This window comes from Sinocyclocheilus anshuiensis, unplaced genomic scaffold, assembly GCF_001515605.1.
Source record: "Sinocyclocheilus anshuiensis isolate Anshui unplaced genomic scaffold, SAMN03320099.WGS_v1.1 scaffold1, whole genome shotgun sequence".
Classification (NCBI taxonomy): domain Eukaryota; kingdom Metazoa; phylum Chordata; class Actinopteri; order Cypriniformes; family Cyprinidae; genus Sinocyclocheilus; species Sinocyclocheilus anshuiensis.
This window is the reverse complement of record NW_015539843.1, coordinates 191,061-213,716: the sequence shown is the minus strand read 5'-3', so window position 1 is coordinate 213,716 and position 22,656 is coordinate 191,061. Positions and strand designations below refer to the sequence as shown.

Here is a 22,656-nt window from a genome sequence, read left to right as displayed (position 1 = left end):
CCAGCTTAAACCAGCAAAGGACCAGCTTAAACCAGCAAAGGACCAGCTTAAACCAGCAAAGGACCAGCTTAAACCAGCAAAGGACCAGCTTAAACCAGCAAAGGACCAGCTTAAACCAGCAAAGGACCAGCTTAAACCAGCAAAGGACCAGCTTAAACCAGCAAAGGACCAGCTTAAACCAGCAAAGGACCAGCTTAAACCAGCAAAGGACCAGCTTAAACCAGCAAAGGACCAGCTTAAACCAGCAAAGGACCAGCTTAAACCAGCAAAGGACCAGCTTAAACCAGCAAAGGACCAGCTTAAACCAGCAAAGGACCAGCTTAAACCAGCAAAGGACCAGCTTAAACCAGCAAAGGACCAGCTTAAACCAGCAAAGGACCAGCTTAAACCAGCAAAGGACCAGCTTAAACCAGCAAAGGACCAGCTTAAACCAGCAAAGGACCAGCTTAAACCAGCAAAGGACCAGCTTAAACCAGCATCCCAGCGTCAAAACATACCTAACCAACATATGCTGGTTTTTTCAACAAGTTATACCAAATAACTAAATCATAACATAACAAGCGTAACTGCCTGTGAAGCAGTTTCCTCTTTTCATGATGTGGTTTTAGACTGTTTAGAGATGACAACATTACCCTCTTGTGATAAAATTGCAGTATTACACTCGTACACAAAAATGCGATGTAAAAATAATTAAATAGATTGTACATGAACTTGATAGACGAACACGTACTAGCCACTAAAAAGTTGTATGATCTATCAGATGTATTATTAAGATAAAATGATGTATTATTAAGACATCGGTGTTGTTGCTAAAGCCTATTTAAATGACAGGTCAGACAATCCTTAGATTTGTGAGATAGCCTATATGACTTGTTAGAAATTTAGTTTTTATTTATTTATTTATTTTGAATTGGAAGGAATTAGACTGATGGGCTCGTTTCCCCATCCATGTAACAGAAAATGTAGTCCATAAGGAGTTCATTAAAAAGAGGCGGCATTCCCAAATGATCCACTTCAGGATCAGGAACCGTTTTCCATGCTGTTTTTCAGTAAATCACATTAAGGAGTCCTGGTCATTGTCTTCTCTTTTGGACGTCACAAACGGTTTGCATCACCCTAGTCTTGTATGAATAAGAGCATTATGTGAGCACTCTGCATGAGTTATTATAGCCTATCATTCATAATATTAAACTGAACGTTTGCCATATAAACACCTCCACCCCAAATCTAATGATATATGACACTGGTGGATGATTATTCATATTCTGCTCCCCTTCTGCCCATAAAACACGTGTAGCTGATAAGCAGCACTGCATTTGAAAAAGCCGCCTGGGAGCTTCATCAGTCATGCAGTGAACGGAATCAATTAATCTGCATAATCTGCTTTTGTATCTCAACTGAACTCCTCCCGGTGTCCGGTCACGCTGTAATCTGCCAAATCTATGAGACATCGAGCATAAGAGGTTTTAGCCTCTGACATGAGCCATGATGACACTTCCTGCAGAACAAGCGTCATTCTCTCCAATGCTGTCTTTGCAAAAAAAAAAAAAAAAGTAGTAAAATGTAATGAGACTAATGTTCAGTCCAGCCTGTCAGTTTGTTTTTCATTCATGTCTGCGGTCTGTTTCTTTCTTCACTTACCATGTTGAGTTCTGGGTGTTGTAACACGTATTAGATACACTACCGTTCAAATGTTTGGGGTCAGTAAGTTTTGTAAATATTAAGCTGCACATTGATAAAATAAGAAGTTTCTTGACCACCAAATCAGAATATCTGAATGATTTCTGAAGGATCATGTGACACTGAAGACTGGAGTAATGTTGTTGAAAATTCAGCTTTGCCGTCACAATGTAAATTTTAAAATATATGATTGTAAATTGTAATAATAATACTTCATCCCAAATGTTTTAATGATATAATGTAGGCTACATGGGGTTAAATCACTATCACACACGTCCACCATCCTCCTCCTCAGCTGACAGAGGTCGTTAGACATAAAACAGAAAGAATTCCAGTGACAAAACACTTAAAATCCAAAATCCCTGGAAATCGTGTCTATCTGAATCGCTTAATTGTATTATAGCTGAATTTGTATTGTTGAATTCTCACAAAGCTTAATCAGAAGGAAAAGTTAATGTTTTTAAGACAAAATGGTAAAACTTAAAAATGCAGCAATAAACAATGTCTAAAGAGAACTTTATTCAAAACAGGCTTGTACAGGGCATATTGCATAATGACTTTCATTCAAAATATAATGGATAGAAAAGACAATGAAAACGTCGTCAGTTATTATTTTCCATGTGAAGACATTCAGCATGGGTATGGTTTTTAATGCCTCACTGTCCATATAAATCCTTCTTCACAGTAAACCCTAATGAAGGACTCACAAAGAGGGTCCCGTTCAACATAAACACAGAAAACACATTTAATAACCTCATCAATATCCATCACATATCCCTGTCCTGTTGGTGAATAAGCAGTCCGCATTATGGGGAGGGTTTGTTAGAGATTCACATCATGAAAATGATGATTGAAATGAGCAGTGAGTGAATCTGTGGCAATAGATTTCTGCAGTTTGTAAATATTTTGCTTCTGTTAAATCAATTCTGCAGATTTATCCTTAGAATTAAACACAGAAAAAGTCTGTCTTAATAACCAGATCTCTTATAAATGACACTCTTATAAAAGAGATACGTGGGAATATAGGACTTACAAATATGTCCAACTCATGTATGTCATATCACAGTACAGTTTTTAGACTTAAAAGCTTTTATTTTGCATAAAAGAGGACTGTGAAAAATTCATTTGCATTAGAACAGAATAAATCAAGAAAAGAGAATCAATCACAAATGTCACAGAAAGATTTCTCACATTATATACTTAAGAACAACACTCTTTACTGGAATTTGTAGAACTAAGGCACTTTATATTTTACAGCATAATCTCAGAACACTGCTATGGCCATTTGTGTGTGTGTTCTGAGATCATACTGAGCTATTTAATACTGAAGCATGTGTAATCTAAAATTGTATAAGTCCAATCTTTTATGGTGAACTATCGCTCCATGTTCCTGCTGATAATAACGTCAGCATTTTCATAAGAAAAAAACATCACATGAATGGGTTAAAGACACATAAATATAGTGAATGTACCTTGATTGAAAGACACTGCATAAACATTTTCAAATATGAAATAACAATCGGACAAGAAGTGCACTTGGCCTTTAAATGTTCATTTGGGAGCAACTCTCTTGAACTTTTGGTACTAATATAAAGTACCTTCTGTAGTTTGTTCTTGGCAGAGAGCATGAACACTAAGACAATAGCTGATTAAGCTATAATGTTGATAACAACAGTGTTGTGATACTGTATAAGAAGATCTTTCAAGCAGTATCAAAGTCTTGTTGGAGCATGATACTCTCTTGAACTTTTGGTACTAATATAAAGTACCTTCTGTAGTTTGTTCTTGGCAGAGAGCATGAACACTAAGACAATAGCTGATTAAGCTATAATGTTGATAACAACAGTGTTGTGATACTGTATAAGAAGATCAGTATCAAAGTCTTGTTGGAGCATGATGACGGCAATAATTTAAAGATATAAATGGTCACACATTAATACTACATTGACTTGTTTTGGTACCAATAAATGTCTACGACGGCACAATTACAGACACTGTATGGCTGTGTGTGTCCCACACTGGCTTTAAGGCATTTCGCATCAGTTCTGTGCTATGTACATCACAAAAGTGTTTACCTTTACGAAATGACGCATACTAATACATATCATGACATTATGAAAACTATTTGGCACTGTGCATGAATAGGGTATAATTAGGTGTTCAGGTACTATTTTAAAGAGACACAAGACCCATGTTTATTGTTCTAGGAATGATTAAATAAGCTATTATCTAACATGAAATTAATCTAGCATGAAATACATCAAATGTCTGTAGGCCTGACCCACTTCAGAGGTCTTGACCTTCTCAACAGCATCAAAAATATTTAAATGACATAACAAAGCCATATTTATTATAGTATAAAAATTGAATGTGTTTGTTTCATATCATGTTATTTTAATAATTAATATTAGTATTTATTAACATAATTTATTAAGTCATTTGTTAATCACCAAAAACATTATTTATCTATATCTCATCCGCATCCTGTTTAAAAAGTAACATTCATATATATATATATATATATATACACTATAAAGTTGTGCAATATTCTAAATGACCTTCTGAGATTGACCATCAATATTTCATTGACCTCTTGTAAAAAAATAATAAAAATTAAAATTAACCAATAATTTGGTTAAAAACAAGTGCCATTTACAATACTACATTAAAAAAGAGAAAACCATCACAATAATGAGGAAGAACTCCAGAGATTTTCGCCAGTATTGTACTTCTCTTCCAGGTCTAATTTAAAGCCATAGTAGATGGGCAGATGGACAAAAATTAATAGAAGCTGCTACTTCACTCAGGCCGGTTGCAAAGAAGCGTTCTTATTAAAGTTGAGACACTCCAGACTTGTACGTGATGATTCCTCTGTTTAAAGGACGGCTAAACAGTGGTCCAAATGTAGCACAGGTCTAGTGTGTTATTCAAAATATCAAAGCAAGCAAACAGTTACAGCACAGGTACTGTATCTCAGGAGAGTCTCCTGTCTGTGAGAGTTAGTGTGTTTTCTTGAACTCAGATTCCTTAGCAGACCACATTATTAGCAAACGATCAAAAAGTCATCCCAACAATGGGCTGTGTGTCTTCATCCTATGTTTGTATTAGAGAGATCATCAGCAGGAGGAAATTACATCAGAGAGCTCGGTGTTGTGAGTTAACTATTCTACAATGAGCTGCAAGTGTTTTTAGCCATTTCATCATTTGGAGTCCATATAAAATGTGATATAGAAAGGCACATGTTCTACAAGAAATGCTATGCTGCTGTCCTCTTGCTCTCTTTGGACCAGAAGCCATTATACCGCTGATAAATCTATGCGGTTGGCTGAGTTGGTGCTTTTGTCCCATGTGTTCATCTTTGTGGGAGTCACACCGCCCTTGTGGCCGTTCATCTGTGAAAGAAAACCAGATTAATACAGGCTTGGGTTCCAAAACCCCGGTGAAAAAGAAGTGTGCTTAACTGTAACTTGTAGTGTACTTCAAATCTTAAAAAAATAAAATAAAAATACATTTTAAAAATACTTTACTTGCAGTTAATATAATGATTGAAAAGGCCACTTAAGTGTACTTAGAGTATACTTTCATGAATATTTCTTAACACACTTAAGTACACTTTTACTTCTTAAGTACAAAAGTGTACTGTGTAATAATGTAAAATGAAAGGTTTTACTTTAAAGTACTCGTATTACTCATAATCTTTCGTCATGCTTTAAAAAGTAGCTGACTAACATACTTAAGCACTTGTAAAGTACTTGATTATAGTGTACGGTAGTGTGTTATTTGATATTATAATTAAAGTTAGTTTTTACATGTTCTAAATTGCAACTTCATTATTACAAATGAGCAATTACAAATATATTTAAATACACAATACAAGTTTTATTAGGAATGACATTAAAGTATATTTTAGTTTACCATAAATGCTTGTCAGTACATTTGGCAGTACACTTTATCGACATTTCAAATACAACAGAAGTAATTATATAAAAAAAAAATAAAAAAAAAGATTAACTCAAGTTCTACTTCAGTGAGTCAAAAATACAAAAAATACAGTCTTAAATTCAACTGGATTTAATATAAATTGAACCCCTTAAGCGTCACCCCCATTTCTGAACCTAGACGTGAAAGTGCACTATCCAAACTTAAACTGTTATAATTAAGCTATTATGTGTTTTATTTAATTGTGCATAACATGCAATTAAGTGTCCATTTTATGTAATTCTTTAAAAAAACATTCATGACATTCATTTTCACAAGTGTGTGTTTAAATTCACTGGTCATGAGCAATATGAATGTAAAAATGAAAAGAACTGGAATTACTCACTATGTCTGAGTTGAAAGGTTTGACATTGATGTTGCGGATTGAGCTGCTGGTTAAAGTCCACACTTTAGTTTTGTGTTTGAAAGCAGCCCTCACCTGTAGAGCAGTAACAAGACATGAAATCTGTTAACAAACATCATGATTGACACATTTGCTTTGGTTTTAAGGAGATCGTAATAGTTTGAAAGTGTCTCTCTATAAGTGCATGCACGTAATGCAGTATCAAATTAACATCACTAGATGGCGATCACACTTTAACTCTTATTATTTACACCAGTGTACTGTTTACTGCGGCTACGTCAGACATTTTCCCCTGACATACAGCACAGACTTCTGACACAGCTGCACAAACACACTCTTACCTCAGAGTTTAACAGACAGTGAAACAGGAATATGAAGAACCCCTTTGAGGAATAAAAGAAAAACAACAGATAACACTAAATGTTGTGAAAGCACTCCAATTCTCATCTGCAAAAGTTCTTACAAGTCAGTCCAGGCCTAAAGTCATTTCAAAAATTATGTCCCATATTTTTTTAAAGCTGTCATTGTTTGGCGAAGGCGCTATTGACTTTGGAGGCTGTAAACCGTGTGAAAATCAATCAGGTTGCTGGTGAAATTGTTGTGTGACACACTAGTGATGCCTGACCTGTAGTGAGTTAAACACTGCAAACATGTACTGGAAAAGCAGGGAGTGGTCGTTCACCGCCAGAACCCCAAAGATCCACGATATGCCCAGGATGGGCAAGAGTACCGCCACTGCTTTAGTCGTAAGCCTAGAAAGACAAACACGCGTATGAAAAAAAGCAAACGCATGATGGCCGATATTACAATCATGATAGCAGATAAACTCACTTAACAGAGTTGGCGTCTCCGTGAACCTTATAGTTCTCAGCGCTGATCCTGGATATGATCCGTGTCACAGCTATCAAAATGCCAATGTTCACCTGGACGGCAGAGATTACAACATTACAAGTGTTCCTTTCATGCTCACCTAATGTAGTGCATTTAACACACCTCATTAACAGCTGCTTACCATTATTACAAACAGGGCAGGGGCTACAAAAGCCCAAATCGCCCCATTCTTCAGAGACAGCCAGCAACTAATACAGGAAAGACAAAACAAGAGGGACAAATCACCTTTTCTCTTCAAACTGGACATCTGTTTACCATGTCATGGCCCATGGTGTTGTCATGGTAACTTACTTGCCATCCTCTCCATAGCTGTTTAGTGACGAGGTCATAGACACCACACATATGACAAAAGGACATCCTGAGTAAAGATGTGAACAGTTTTAGAGAGAGGTTTCAGAAGTAACAATTTCATGCAGTGATAGCAGTGCTTGAAATTTGAAAATAAATAAATTAATCAATATACCGTTATTCAGCAAGGACGCATTAAATTCATCGAAAGTGACAGGCTTTTACTTTGTTACAAAAGATTTCTATTTTAAATAAACTGCACTGTTTTCAACATTGATAATGATAATAAAATGTTTACTAAGCACCAAATCAGCATATTCAGAATGATTTCTGAAAGATCATGTGACACTGAAGACTGGAGCAATGATTCTGAAAATTCAGCTTTGCCATCACAAGAATAAATTACATTTGAAAATATATTCAAATAGAAAACAGCTATTTTAAATTGTAATAATTCACAATATATACTATATACTGTATAGTACAAAGAGTTTATAGCTTAGTAACGTTGTCAAATCCCTCTCTCCCTCTCACCATATGTTTTTGTTATATGTGAATGACGTGCTAAAAGACAAATGTTTGTGGGAAAAAACCTGGAACGTTATTGGAGCTAAAAATACCTTGTTGTAAAACCTAGCGTAGAAGTTTTCAGATTATGTCGTAGGAACTAAAATAAGAACTTTTGGACTGTAGCCGGTTGTTTCATGCCACCATAAATAAAGAGCAGTCTGGCTGTGCCAGAGGCTTTTAGAAAGGGAGTAGACTTCAGTCTGAAGTAATGACTTAAGTCTAACAAAGCCTGTTTTCTTCATACACACTGAGCCTATCACCCGTGTCACTATGGATACAAATAAACATGTCTATTTATTCAACACTTTATCATATGTAATAATGGAAAACACCTTCCGTTTTCATAATGCCAACTTTGCATGTTCTAATAAAAGTGTATATTGATTTATTTCAAGGCCTCCTTCTGGCAATGTCATTTTATGTGAACAACTAAAAACAAAAGGCTGATTATAAACTGTTCCCAATAGAGTGAAAGATGTCTATTATCACATATGCACATTTGAGATCAGGTCAATTAATAACACTGACAGCATCATTAGTGTTGACCCACTAAAGACTCTGCTAAGATTTAATGTCTTTTAATCTACTGACATCTCAGACAGACTGTAATGAACAAATGTCTTCTTTTCCTCCCCTTTTCTACAACACTGCCACATCAGTGACGGCTGAGGGAGGAGGCTGATCTCTCTCAGCGCTAATGCCTGCCATGGGACAACCTCATCTGACTCTCTTGGGTTTGCGCATTACGCTGAATTGGGTCGTTTAAGGCAAATGAAACTGACCTGATGTTTTTCTTCTCAGCATGTGTGATTTTGTAAGTCAGTTCAAGCATGTCTGTGTGTGATGGAGTGTGTAGTTTATATGAATGTGTGTGTATACACAGGGATGAATTCACCAAAAAGGGTCACTGTATCTGTGATATTTCAGTGCAAAAACCTGCATCTTCAAAAAGAACCTTATCTCATTCAAAAATCTTTTCCAACCAAAAAATGTCCACGTAAAACGAGTAAGCACATGAATTTGTTTATAACCTTGTTCTAATAACTATGAATTTGGAGTATTTCAAAAGAGAAATTTGCATAAAACACAACCAAACAATCTCAATATAAGGGCTTTCCGATTATAAGGCCAACCAGAGTATGTGATTTTTGTGTACGTGTAGCTCCAGTTATTTGTACATTTTTTCCTAAATGTGGAATAATTTAATATAAAAGCTATCAGTGAACCATGATTTGTTTATGAAAATGTTTGTGTGCAAATTTCACAAATTCGTGCATACGCACAGTTAGTGAATAAGATTGTCTTTTCAGCTCAAGCTCTTCCTTTATATGTCAATTCTTCTTATTATGCATACATCTTATTCATAAAACTCATCAGTACCTGTCTAGTGCATTAATACTATTTACACAAAGCAGTTGGTAAATAAAATATCTTTTGAAAGAGACAATTGTGTACATTTTAGTTATTCATCAAACGATGGTCAAATGATTGAGAAGAGTGTTAAAACTGGGCATAGATTCAAATGCGTTGTATATAAAAAGCTGATTCTGGTGTCTGAATCACAGTGACGCTACAGAATGCCAATAAAGTATGTCAGATTGTGGTGGTCTGCTGCATTCTCCACACCTAGCGCTCAGAACCAGTCTGCAAGATGTTGTACTCACCCCATCCGATTGCATAGTAATAAAAGTGCTTGCTGCCCTCTGACCCAAACACTTTGACCACCATGCTGTAGAGATGCAACCCTTCCACCAGCATCCAGCCGAACGCACACAGGAAGAAGAAATGCAGCAATACAGCCATGATCTTACACGGGAGCTGGGAGAGAGAGGACAAGCGTATAGACAAAATACACTGCTCCGAAAACTGATCTACTTTGTGAATCTTAGCTAATGTAACACATGTTGTTAAAATAAACATATGGGCGACAGAGTGGTTGAGCTCAGCAATCTCAACACTGACATTACCATAGCAAGATTTCAGCCAAGTCCTCAGACAGAGGAAGCACAATCAAATTAATGAAGTATCAAATGAAGTCATTGGCTCTTTCCACCTTATTAGATTTCTTTATGTAATGACAACATGCTGTTTCTGATACTGATGACGATACGATAATCACCATAGACATCAGACACAATCACATATTGTAAATGAGATGTTGATTTAATTCGAACATTTCATAAGCAAGCATCTTCCAACAATATTTGTGTGTGGATACTCTCATTTGAATTTTAGTTAATACATTTTTTTCACTGCTGTTTTTAATGCAGAACTGTGCTCTACAGTGGCTCTTAACAAGGATGACTTAATCAGGGTTATTATCATTAACTAAAACTAAAACAATTTTTGTTAATTATTATTTCTGAACGAAAACATTTTTGTTAATTAAAATAAAGCTGAAATAAAATAAATATAAATATTAGATGGAAAACCTAAACTTTTTTCCAGTTAGTTGCCAATGCAACAAGTCGAAGCACTAAAATTACTAACAAGAAATAAAATAAATAAAAACTACAACTGAACTAAAACGCAAATAAAACTAAATTAAACCTGATTAGTAACATCTGATTAACAGTCAAATGCACATAACAAAACGGACTAAAAATGTAACTAAAATGAAAATGAAAATGGAGAGTATAAAAAAATTAATAAAAGCCAATTCAAATTATTAATAAAAAGCTAATAGTATATAAATAATACTAAAATAATATAACAGGGATGACTTAAAAGTATATAAATTAAGAAATTATTATTAATATATTAAAATAATCTAAATGCAAATTCTAAAAAAACAAACAAAAAAAAACAATGAAATCAAATTTCTTTTTATTTTCCCTATATAACTAGTATTTGTAGTTGAAGAACATACAGCTCTTCTTATTATGTTATCTGTTATTGTGTTGGACTACGGAGGGCCTTCGAGTCAAAACGGCTGAGAATCACTGATTTAAGATGAGTGTTAGATGGACTCACCGTGCCGGGATTGAAGCGGAAACTGATGAGCAGAAGGATTTGAGCGACTAAGATTGCAAATGCCAAGTTTGCATGAATATGGTAACGCTGATTACGGATGGTGCTAACAGACCTGTATGGACAGAAAAAAAAACAACAAAAAAAAACAGATACATTTGTAATAGTAATGGTGCAGAAACATTAAACGCTTTTAGTGTTTAATTAATTGAAATGGCAAGTTATTATATTTAATAAATGGAAATGAGAAGTTTAGCCATGTGAATAAAACTTTTTTGACCATATTTAAATAGTAGATTAAAATCCTGCATGTTCTCAGAGCATTGTGGGATACTTACGACAGGACAGCAAAGGTGACCAGTGTAATTGCCAGACAGAAAATAGAGATAGAGCAGCCGATGTAGCTAATGGTGGACAGCGCCACATGGTGGGCCTTTGAGAGCTGAGGTGGAGACAAACATGACAGCTCAGGCAATGAGATGATGAAAATGGCTGAAGTTGGTTTAGTTTACAGCACTGAAGAGGGTTAAATGTGTTGAAAACCCCAGACGTTACTACAAATAAGAAACACTGAATACCACAGCAACAATCCACTGATTGTTAAGTCAAAGGTTAGCGATGACCAGCTGTACTGGGATTGATGGTCGCATAATATTAAATGACTTGACAATTTCAAGATCATTTCATCAGAACAAACCTGCACGAGTCTGACAATCAATTAAATAATTTCTTGGAACAAGTTGTTTATATATATATATATATATATATATATAGAGAGAGAGAGAGAGAGAGAGAACTAACTATTCACAGACATGGTAGACCGTCGGTTGAGAAAAGATGAACAGTAACAGCCCCAGGCTTGCTTTATGTATAAAAATATCTCTACATTCGGTCTCTCTACACATGAATCCTCAATATTTCTCTTTTCTAGAACCTGTTATATGATACTATTCAAAAGATTTGGGTCAGTAATATATTTATTTAAGGAAATTAATACTTTTATTCAGAAATTATGCATTAAATTGATCAAAAGTGACAGTAAAGACATTTACAATGTTACAAAAGATTTCTATTTCAAATGCTGTCGTATTGAACTTTCTATTCATCAAAGAATGTATTGCAGTTTTTATAAAAAAATATTTATCAGCACAACTATTTTCAACATTGATAAACAGAAGAAATGTTTCTCAAGCAGCAAATCAGCATATTAGAATGATTTCTGAAGGATCATGAGACACTGAAGACTGGAGTAATGACATTTTTAAATAATTACAATAGAATACTTCTTTTAAATTGTAATATTTCTCAAAATTATTGTTTTTACTGTATTTCGAACAAATAAATGCAGCCTTGATGAGCGTAAGAAACTTCCTTCAAAAACAATGAAAAATCAAACAAAAAACATCACTACTAAAAATGAGAAAATTAAGCTAAAATCGAAAATGAATTTATCGCTTTTATCGTAACTAAGCATTGAAAACGTCTCATTCTGTACTTCTACAACTGATGATCTGGTATTAACCACCTCAAAACATCAAAATTTGACATTATGGAGCCTCATTTGCTGTAATCATGACTTGATACGTGCTAGATAGCATGCTACACCTTATAAGCATCTGTTGGTGAAGAGTGAACAGATTTATTCCTGAACATCCGTCAGAATATAGAGCTGTATTGTTAATAGTAATTCTATTTCCGTGCGTGGGTTCGATTGTACATTAACTCCGCTTCATGCCTTGTGATTATCGTGGGCCCAGAATATCGAGGATCTGCGGAGCGGTGGAGAAAGCACGATTTCCTCCAGGCTTGATGTATTGAGGTGAGCTGCTAATTGAGGCCCCGGCAGAGGCGGGCATTAGCATCAAAGCTCCAGAGGAGATGATTATATGACCGAGCGAGGACAGATTTTCTCAACAAACACATGCAGATGATCGACGCAGAAGAGCCAAGCTGCACCTGGGTGCCTCGGTTTGGCTCGTGCACGAATCTCAAAAAGGCAATCTGCCTTTGTGTGAAGCAATATGTCTCTCATCTTCACAAACATGCCCCTACTTAGCGAGTAGTTGTTGCTGACAGGGTCTTTAGCCTGAGTTAAATTCACTCTTCAGCTTTCTTTAAATAAATCAACAGGACAAGGGTTACCCAAATATCAAGCTGTGCCTGTCGTTCAGTATTTCAAAAGGCAGATGTTATTTACAAGCTTTCTCTGACAAATGACAATCCATCTGTCCGCCCCAAACCCAGGCCACAGTCCTCGACCCACACAGCCACACTGTGAGTCAAGACGCTTTCACACACAACGACAGGTTTCGAATGAACTAGAAACAAAATCCAGCACGTCACCCTTGGAGAAGTGTCTTAACTACGTCCAAACTGTCTTCTCGCTTAAAGCTCCGCTGCTGATTTACTGAGAGTCTCGGCCAATCAAAACATCAAACCCTGCATGCTGCTGGCTCGCTGAAGACGAGAAACACAGTTAGCATCGCATTCATCGCAGTGCCTTGGTGTTTTCAGAGATCCCTCCTGGGAAATGACCTACATGCTCAATCAAGGAATCTTGAGAAATTCCACTAATGTCAGGGTTCGCTGCCAGTTTTGTATTATATGTCCATATTTCTGGACATCTACAGCTTACATAAGCTTCGCTAGTCAGACCGAATGAGTAAATGAGTGGTTTACTGATTAGAATAACATTGCAATATGGGGGCTGTAAAATTAGATAATTCATCTCATGAGAAAAAAACACAGGAAACATGGTACATTTTTTAAATATTTTTTTGAGCATAACATTTATAGGTTAGACTTACACTACTGTCCAAGAGTGGGGTCAGTATGATTTTTTTTAAGAAATATAATGATATAATTTTATTCAACAAGGATTACGAGCGATTACTATTGTTACAAAAGATTTCTATTTCAAAGAAATTATGCTCTTTTGCCACAAACGGTGAATATGCAAAGATGTCTGCTTGTGCATATCTCTGTAAAGCAGGATTCAGTTCTCTTATTTGCATCAAAGTTATAAATAACAGCAGTGAGGAAATTGCATGCTTTCATTCAGACAGAATGCATTCTTGCATTCATAACAGATAGATGAAGCCTGATAAAATGGAGAAAATCACAGAGGTCTCAAGATGTGTTTTTTTAAAGCTGAATGCTTGTTTTACTTGAAACGGAATCTTAAAATGGGGCTCTCATGGTGAAACTTTGCAGAATCAATACTGATGAAAGCAACTAAGCTGTAAAATGCGTTATTCCTAAGTTTGCAAAACTGTAAAAAAAAAAAAAAAAACGAAAAGTATATACACATCCGTTCAAAAGTTTGGGGTCAGTAAGATTTTTAAATAGATATTTTTCAGGATTCTAAGGATTTATAGAAAGTCTAAAAGGAAAGCATTTATTTGAAATAGAAACATAAATGACTTTACTGTCACAACAATTAATTTAATTCTCCATGGAACATGTAGACATAATTGTGTAAAACCTAAAGAGACACACAAACAGAATGAGCTGTAAAGTTCTTTAATTATTTGAATTAACTTAATATTTTGCCAAAGCCAGCAAGACGAATGGTAATTCATCTATAGCACAAAATAAAACTGGCACCAGACAGAGTCACACTGAGAGTGCCTCACCTCCATGGGAACCACTTGCATAAGGATGGCGAAGTTTGTCAGATGGTTACACAAGCAAATAGAGAAGGACAGGTTTCCATCAGCTCTCACACACCCCTCGTTGGACCACACACCCTCTTTGGAGCTGAAACACACACATACATACAAGTTTAATTGAGCATTACAGTTGCTGGAGTTGTTCATTGTTTATATTGAAACCATACACATTCACACCCTCGCCCAGTGTTAATGGAATTACCAGCGAGTTATTAATCAAATCAGATCTAAACTAAATCAAAACTAACGCAAGATCCAATTAATCTCAGTGAGAGCAAATATTCCAGCTTCATCATTCCATTATAGATGCAGTCATTTATTAAATGCCCTCATTGGAGAAAGAGCGGACGAGCATGACAAAGAATGAGAGATAGAGAAGACAAAAGAGGAAAGGCTCTCACTCCAAATCAAACATGCTCGGTTTCAAATTGGCAAATTGGCTTCGTTTATTGGCTTTAAGTGATTTTTCGGGCATAGATATTATAGTATAAAATTGCTTTTTTATTAAAAACAGACTTTCATAATTTCTAAATGACATGTTTCAATGATGAATTGGAAGAAAGACAGAAAGATTTAAACTGCAAGAAAAATGACCTGACTGCAAATTCCATTCTTTAAATAGTCAAAATGAAAATGTTTAAATTGCTGGAAATCACAATGTAGATGTGCTAAATGTATAACCGTTACCTATTTCTGGCCCTTACATAGGTAATGGGATTACAGTGGGACATAAATATAAGACACACATTGATATATTAAAGCACTTCCTGACAAGCTTTAAAGGAGTAGTTCACTTCCAGAACAAAAATTTACAGATAATGTACTCTCCCCCTTGTCATACAAGATGTTCATGTCTTTCTTTCTTCAGTCGTAAAGAAATTATGTTTTGAGGAAAACATTTCAGAATTTCTCTCCATATAATGGACTTCTATAGTTTGAACTTCCAAAATGCAGTTTAAATGCAGCATCAAAGGTCTAAAAACGGCATTTTCTCCTCCAACTTCAAAATCGTCCTACATCGCTGTTTTACTGTTTTTTATAAAGGGCGTTTGACCTTCTTTGCATGTTCACTTTGTAAACACTGGGTCGGTACTTCTGCAGCGATGTAGGACAATTTTGAAGTTGGAGGAGAAAATGAGATGGGAGTTTTTCGATATATCCTAACTGTCATGAACCGGAAAAAACTGAGTTCACGCAGAGCTAGACAAGAAGAGCGTTTGAGGTTAAAAAGTATATAAATTGTAAAAAAAAACTGATAATTTCTTTACGACTGAAGAAAGAAAGACATGAACATCTTAGATGACAAGGAGGTGAGTACATTATCTGTAAATTTTTGTTGTGGAAGTGATCCACTCCTTTAACAGGAAATGTGAAATGAGGCACTAAAAATGACAGATGGAGAGAGATAGATGGGCGAGAGAGAATATACAGGAAGGACTGCATAAATATCCGAGAACAGTGACATTGAGGGTGAAAGCTGGGAATATAAAAGACCATAAAAAAAGTGAAAGATGTTTTAAAAATATCTAAAAATGTAAACATGAGTCCCACCCTGCAATCTTAATAGTTTTAACAGAAAAAGTATGTAAGAAAAAGCTACCAAAAAACTGTTAATTGGATAAAACTTTTATATTAAAGTACTGTTAAAATGCATTAAATGCATTGAGTTTTCGTATGTATTTTGGAAGTAACAATAAGGAAAAAAAAGTATAATTTGCAGTAAAAAAAAAAGACATTCTCTGAAGTCACCATCATATTCGGCTTTATATTTGATTTAAATAGTTATTATTTAAATTACATATTGTTATTTTGTTATTATGGTGGTTATCAGTTTATTTTTTAAAGTGCACAACAGATTTTAATAGTTCAAGAAATTTGGAATATTAACATCATATCGAGTAAGAAAAAAACATACAAGCACCAAAACGACATCCCATAATGCCTGTCACTCTGTGAATGAAGGGCAATATTACATTTCTGGCTATATAAATATAAATCAACATTTGTGTGCATAAATACATATTTGAATCTGTGTAACCCACCTGTAGTCCAGGAAGGCGCAGAACAGGAACACTTTATTACTTTGGTTTGAGGCCTGGAGCTGCTGTTCTTTACTCTGAAAGACAGGGAACAACCCAGTAAACATCACAGTCGTAACACAGTAAAGTCCTTCTCAGACTGCTGCAGTATCAGTGGTGCAATATTGCTGAATATATCAATAGGTGAGATTTCAAAACATTCACAAATACACGCACAGTCCTTTCAAATAAATATATACACTCAGAAACGTGAACGCTTTTCATTTCTTTTCATTAATCAGACTCTCAGAACATCCATGACAGCATGAATGAGTATATCAGGATGGAGTAAAGAACAGACCCAATATTCCAGACAGGAATGGAAACGAGCTGGTAAAGTGGATGAAGGATGTTCGGAAACAGCTCGGAAACTTCCTCTAGGACATCATCCAGAGAGAATCGGGAGAACAAAACAACCCTGAACATTCAAAATGTGAACCAGTTGTGGCTGCGTTTGACAGCAGATAGCAATAAAGATATCATTATTAATGTGGTGAGTGTTGAGGAACACACAGGATGACAAGTTAAACGATAACGTGACACTTTCTAATGACAGATACTTTTAAGATACTATTACAGTTTTCAGTAACATTTTGAATTAGTTTTTATTTTTATATTTTGTGATTTTATCTTAATTTTAGCTAAAGTTTTGGTAATTTTGTTTTGTGTTGTTGTGATATTAGTTATTGTGTTTATTTTAAAATATGTGTGTGTATATAGTTTTTATTAATTTTTTGTTTCAGTTTTATTTTTAGTTATTCTAGTACATTAAGATAGAAAATAAGAAATGTTATGTTGGCAACTATATAGTTGAAGGAAGTTGGAGTTTTTAAATATTTGATATTAAGTTAATGTTTATTATGGTTTTTATTTTAAGTTTAGTTTTAACTATAATAACCCTGACAAATTATTTGGTCAGAATAAACATAGTTTGTGGCATTTTCCAAATCTCTCTTGCAGACATGGCTATAAACGGAACCTTTTAATTAATTTAAGAAGGTGGTTTAACTAATAATATAATAATAACATAATATAATAATATAATATTGTTGTTGTGTTATTATGGCGGTTATCAGTATATTTTAAAGGACACCATCACAACATATCGTTTAAAACATTTTCCACTATTTTTCAGGTTTTTCTGCATATCCACAAGTGGATATATATATATATATATACACACCAATTAATTTGCAATTTCGGAGCAAAAATTTTTGAGGGCAGTTTTGCGTCAGAATACAATATTCCACAATACAAAAGTCTAAGTGCGAGCAGATGGAAAGTTTGAGCCATACTGACAGGGACAAGACAGGCTGTGTGTTGAGCAGAGAAGAGCGGCTATGGGTGCGGTTCTCCTCTGCGCTCCCCAAAGTTTCTCACTTTCACTCGCTTACACTTCTCTTTCAGAGTCTATTGCCATCCCACTCTCTCTCTCTAGGCCAAAATCTCATTACTAAAAAAAGCAGGTAATTTTTACAGCTCCATCAGCAAGTCTCTTTCTCTCTCTCCAGTCAAATGAACACAGATGAAGTTGGCTTGGTGTTTGCGGCTCCCCCCTGCCCCGCAGCGCTCGGCACTTGCCAGAGAAGCGTGAAAAGACTCCAACACTTTATTAACAACAAAGGACTTACAAAAGAGCATGCAGTATTGGAGGAGCTCCCTTTCTAACCTATCTAAAGACAGAAAGAACGAAATCACACTTAAAATACCCGCAAAAACACAGGTAGGTCATTAAGTAGAGTTTTTTTTTAAATGAGAAATGAACCACAAGCTTGTACAGGTTTGGTAGGAGTCCTCGAGTATAGCCACTGACAACTGTACTGGTAAAACTCATCGTAGGGGTTAAACGTTGGCTAGATGTTATGTAACCTTCGATTTTGGGGGGTGCTTGGGGTATTTGGCAGCTGCTATGACATCATTCTCACCGGCCTATCAGATGGCAGCAGGATGAGTAATCACACATCAGGTCTATTCAGAGAGCCTGAGTGACATGTGTTCATAATTAAGCAGAAAACACTCATCCCTGTCATGCTGATGGAATGGTTTACACGGTCAACATCGCCAACTGGTGCGTCAGGTTCTCTCCTGATTGGATGATGTTTAATTCCAAGCGTATGCAAGCCTCTGTACTGTGTGTCGCTCAGAGGAATATGGAGAATGACAATAATGTGAATATGGATCAACATTCTGGATGAAACTGATGGTTTTGGACAACAATCGAGGATCATAAGGCATGTAAGCTGGGTTGAGCCCTGTGGATTTGGTTTAATACGGTTAAAATTTTTCGAAATCACCAAAAGTCACAATAATTGAGTAAAATAGTTTCTGATTTAACCCGCCTCTCATCTCTTTTGTCAAAATATGAGACATCTTCCACCAGAATGTGCCAGAAGTTAATAGAAAACAACCTCACAGCTTTGCTCTATTTGGGTCTTTTTCAAAGTTCCCCTGAAAGCTTCACGTGGGTGCCAAACTTCCTCACACTTCACACCCAAGTGAGTGATCTCTCCATCCACTGGGGACCGTTTGAGGGTGGGAGGTACACAGATGTGCTTAACATCACAACATGGCAAAGGCTTAGGTCATGATTATTTTTTAAAACATGCACATATAATTTAACATAAATATATATAATTAATACCCCTACCATTAACACTACCTTTCAAAAGTTTAGGGTTGGTAAGATTTTTTATTTTTTTATGCTCACCAAGGCTGCAGTTATTTGATAAAAAAATACAGTAAAGCAGTAATATTGTGAAATACTATTATTTTATTCCATGGTCTGTCTGAATACTCAATTCTGATTGGCTGGCAGGTATGCATTAAAACCGTTTAATGCACAGGTAGTTCCAAGTCAGTTTAATCACCGTTCTATTAGTGTTGTCAAAAGACCCGGTACTTCGGTACCAAGTCGGTACTAAAAAATGAAAATGTTACTGTACCAGGTTTTTTTTTAAGTACCGGTGGTACCGAATACCCGGTCAACCCGGTTCCTGATGCGCTATCCGAAAGGTGCGCAGATGCGCTCTCTTCATAAAAGCACTGAGACGTGGTGACATCAAGAGGAGGAAACACACCAAACTAACAAAACACTTTAAAGACAGACACCCAGATCAAATGAAAGTTCAAGCAGGTAAGTTTCATTGTGTTTCCCATACACTGATTTATTTGTGGCGGCCCACCACAATATCAAAACTGACCGCCACAAATAGATTTTCCAAAAGGCTTCGACTTCGTTGAATAAACATGAGCACTGTGTCAAAGTCGAAACCCGGTGCGGGTCTTTTTATATCACTGTATTTCTGAAGGAAACCGACTGTCTTCAGGAAATTATGGATGTTATGAAGATATTTGATTCATATGAATTATGAAGATATTTCATCTTGCCTGTAATGCCTGAGCAGCGTTTGTGAGCGCAGCACTTATCTGATTACAGCCGTTACTGGGGAAACCTCCTGCTGGCAGAGAATGAATTTGCATTTATACGCTGCCACAAATAGAGTGCAAGTCTGTGGGAAACACCGCTTCTGTTATGAATATTATTCAATATTTTAATTTGAATGTCGGATTGAAATGAACGCTGTTATTAGAGTAGTTAATCGTTAGCATAAGCGTGGCTAAGCATACGTTAGTTGTTATTCTTGGCTGAATAACTCTAGAAGGTTTTCAAAAGCCCTTTAAAATTAAATATGTACACAGTTTGGATTAAATGAAAGTATAGTCAAATTTTTTAATTAGCATGTTTTTGTGTTTTGCTTTGGTACCGAAATTGGTACCGAGAACTGTGGATTTTCACTGGTATTGGTACCGAATACTGAAATTTTGGTACCGTGACAACACTACGTTCTATATTAATGCGCTGCTTTAATTGATGCACACACACACACTACTCGCACACACACAGTGAGAGGGAGAGAGGTCGGAGATCGCAGATTGCGCTGCGCACACACAGAAACTTATTGCCGGTGCTGCCCCGCGACATTTATTAATAAAATAGCATAGATACTAGATCGTTCCATTATCTTCCTCAGCAACGAGGTAAAATCGAAGTAACTAAACAGCTTCCTTGTTTGCAGAGAGAGACGCACAGATGCAGGTAATTCACACACACAAATGTCATCTCTCTCTCGATCGATAATTCATTCAAGCAGTCGGGTAGTCGACCGCGTCGGGTGGTTCTTGGCCTCCACGTCGTGCATTTAAAATCCTTTAATGCACGGCAAACCGTTGATTATCCCTTACTTAACTCTTTTCTATTTTTTTAGATTTTAAAATGTAATTTATTCCTGTGGTAAAAAGCTGAAATTTCAGCAACTGCTCAAATACTAGAATGATTTCTGCTCAAGGAACATTTATTACTATAAATGTGGAAAACAGAACAACAAAATGTTGCTGCTAAATATTTTTGTGTACATACAGCTTTTTTCAGGATTCTTTGATCAATAGAATTTTCAGAAGAACAACATTTATTTAAAATTAGAAATATTGTGAAATATTTTAAATGATTTTACTGTCACTTTTAATTAATTTAATGCATCGCCGCTGAATAAAAGTATTAATTTCTTCTTAAAAAATCGTATTGATCCCAAACTTTTGACCGGTGGTGTATAATAGGTAATAATATTACCAGCAATATTCTAGCAGTACATAGTATAATATGATATTCAAATACTTAAAAAATAATTAAAACAACAGCACATTAAATATTTTTTTAAAATAAAGTTCTCATTGCACTGTGACTTCTGTAGTCTTGCGGACCTATTCAAGCACTCAAATAAACGTAATTATTGAATTTGATTGGATTAATTTGACTTCATTCCCATATCTGCCACTTTCGTAACATTTCGGCTTTAAATATGAGAGGTTTGGGGTTCTCATCTGCCCTTAGGCATACATATATCATCAAAATGTATAACTTTACCTTAAAAAGGCAATAGCAGTGGGAATCTGAAGGGCTGACAGTGTGATAGAGACGTGTGAGTATTGTGTCTATACTTTTGGGACAGTACCCTTGATGCCTGACTTTTATGACTAACCCACTGACTAACTGAAGGAAAAACTGAGCTCTAGCAGTACAATAAAGTCTATATTTCATTTATGCAACACAAGAACAAGCCTACAGAATTTCCCAAGTGTTAAAAGAGCAGTTAAATAGCGGTCTGTTCTCTCAAAAAAAGCAGCCAAAAAGCTGTTCAAAATGTCTCATATACTATTTTACAATTCTTCTGGATCAATAAGATTTTTATTAGTTAAATAAAGTAAATTAGGTAAATACTCAGGTTTGGCATAACATTTTTTGATGGACTGTGCTTTTAAATACTTCTTATTCACATAATGTCTCTCTTTTTTCCTCAAACACATACGCAAAAGCACATGTTGGGAAGGGCCTGCTAAACATCTCCTCACACATTCTCTCTGATTGAGACCAAACCCTGTTACACACCATATGAAACATGCTGCTGTTGGTATGCTGGTTAATGGCACTGCACTTGGGTATATTTAAAGAACTGCTCAATCTAAATAAAGCCTGGCTGGGCTAAATTTAAATCCCACAGGAGCGTAGTCCAAGCTTAACACAGAAGATAAATGGTGAAAAGTAAATGTAGGTTTTCGGTGTCTCTCCCGTTCTATTCACAGGCTCTGTAATTACATACATCTATGAACAGGCTGGGCTGTAATTTAGAGCAGCTGCTTCTGTAGACAAAGAATAATGTACTTGTAAAGTCACTGAAAATGTAGAGATCTGTTCCATCAAAAACTTGGAAATGAGACAGGAACAGGAAATATCGCAAGCCAGATCTGAACCAGTGTTACCCAAGTAAGCATGGATCACTGTATAGGAGTGCTAACTACAAACTTTAATCTGATTCTCACAAAATCACAATCAGGCCCATGCCACACAGCTAAATTTAGCTTCAATATATGCTATTGTGATCGCTTTATACTTGGCTATTCTTGATCATGGCCTATAATCCATGAGAAAAGTTCCTGCCCACAAACAGTGACATAAACAGTCACTGTTATATATACTGTAATAGTATGTTATACTGCAATAAAACAACTGCGTTGATGAAAATATCGTTATTTTGACCTATCTATGCCACTTTCAATCATTTTCCCTTTGTTTTGCCACAAAAGGTTTAATCTTTATGGATTTGGGTCATTT

At 35.7% G+C, this 22,656-nt stretch overlaps 1 protein-coding gene across 1 annotated transcript in view; it reads right to left on the bottom strand.

Annotated features, from left to right (window-relative positions):
- Window positions 1-4,324: 4,324 nt before the first annotated feature.
- The window catches only part of LOC107684517 (adhesion G-protein coupled receptor D1-like), a 29,574-nt gene continuing 11,242 nt past the window's right edge, over window positions 4,325-22,656 (bottom strand). The window contains exons 4-15 of the mRNA XM_016480790.1: window positions 16,455-16,528; window positions 14,377-14,500; window positions 11,080-11,183; window positions 10,745-10,856; window positions 9,436-9,589; window positions 7,205-7,271; window positions 7,035-7,101; window positions 6,854-6,945; window positions 6,648-6,774; window positions 6,364-6,405; window positions 6,005-6,097; window positions 4,325-5,072 (exon numbers count right to left, since the gene is read on the bottom strand). Of these exons, the coding sequence (XP_016336276.1) occupies window positions 4,977-5,072; window positions 6,005-6,097; window positions 6,364-6,405; window positions 6,648-6,774; window positions 6,854-6,945; window positions 7,035-7,101; window positions 7,205-7,271; window positions 9,436-9,589; window positions 10,745-10,856; window positions 11,080-11,183; window positions 14,377-14,500; window positions 16,455-16,528 (1,152 nt within the window). The 3' untranslated portion in view covers window positions 4,325-4,976. The remainder of the gene's footprint in view (window positions 5,073-6,004; window positions 6,098-6,363; window positions 6,406-6,647; window positions 6,775-6,853; window positions 6,946-7,034; window positions 7,102-7,204; window positions 7,272-9,435; window positions 9,590-10,744; window positions 10,857-11,079; window positions 11,184-14,376; window positions 14,501-16,454; window positions 16,529-22,656) is intronic.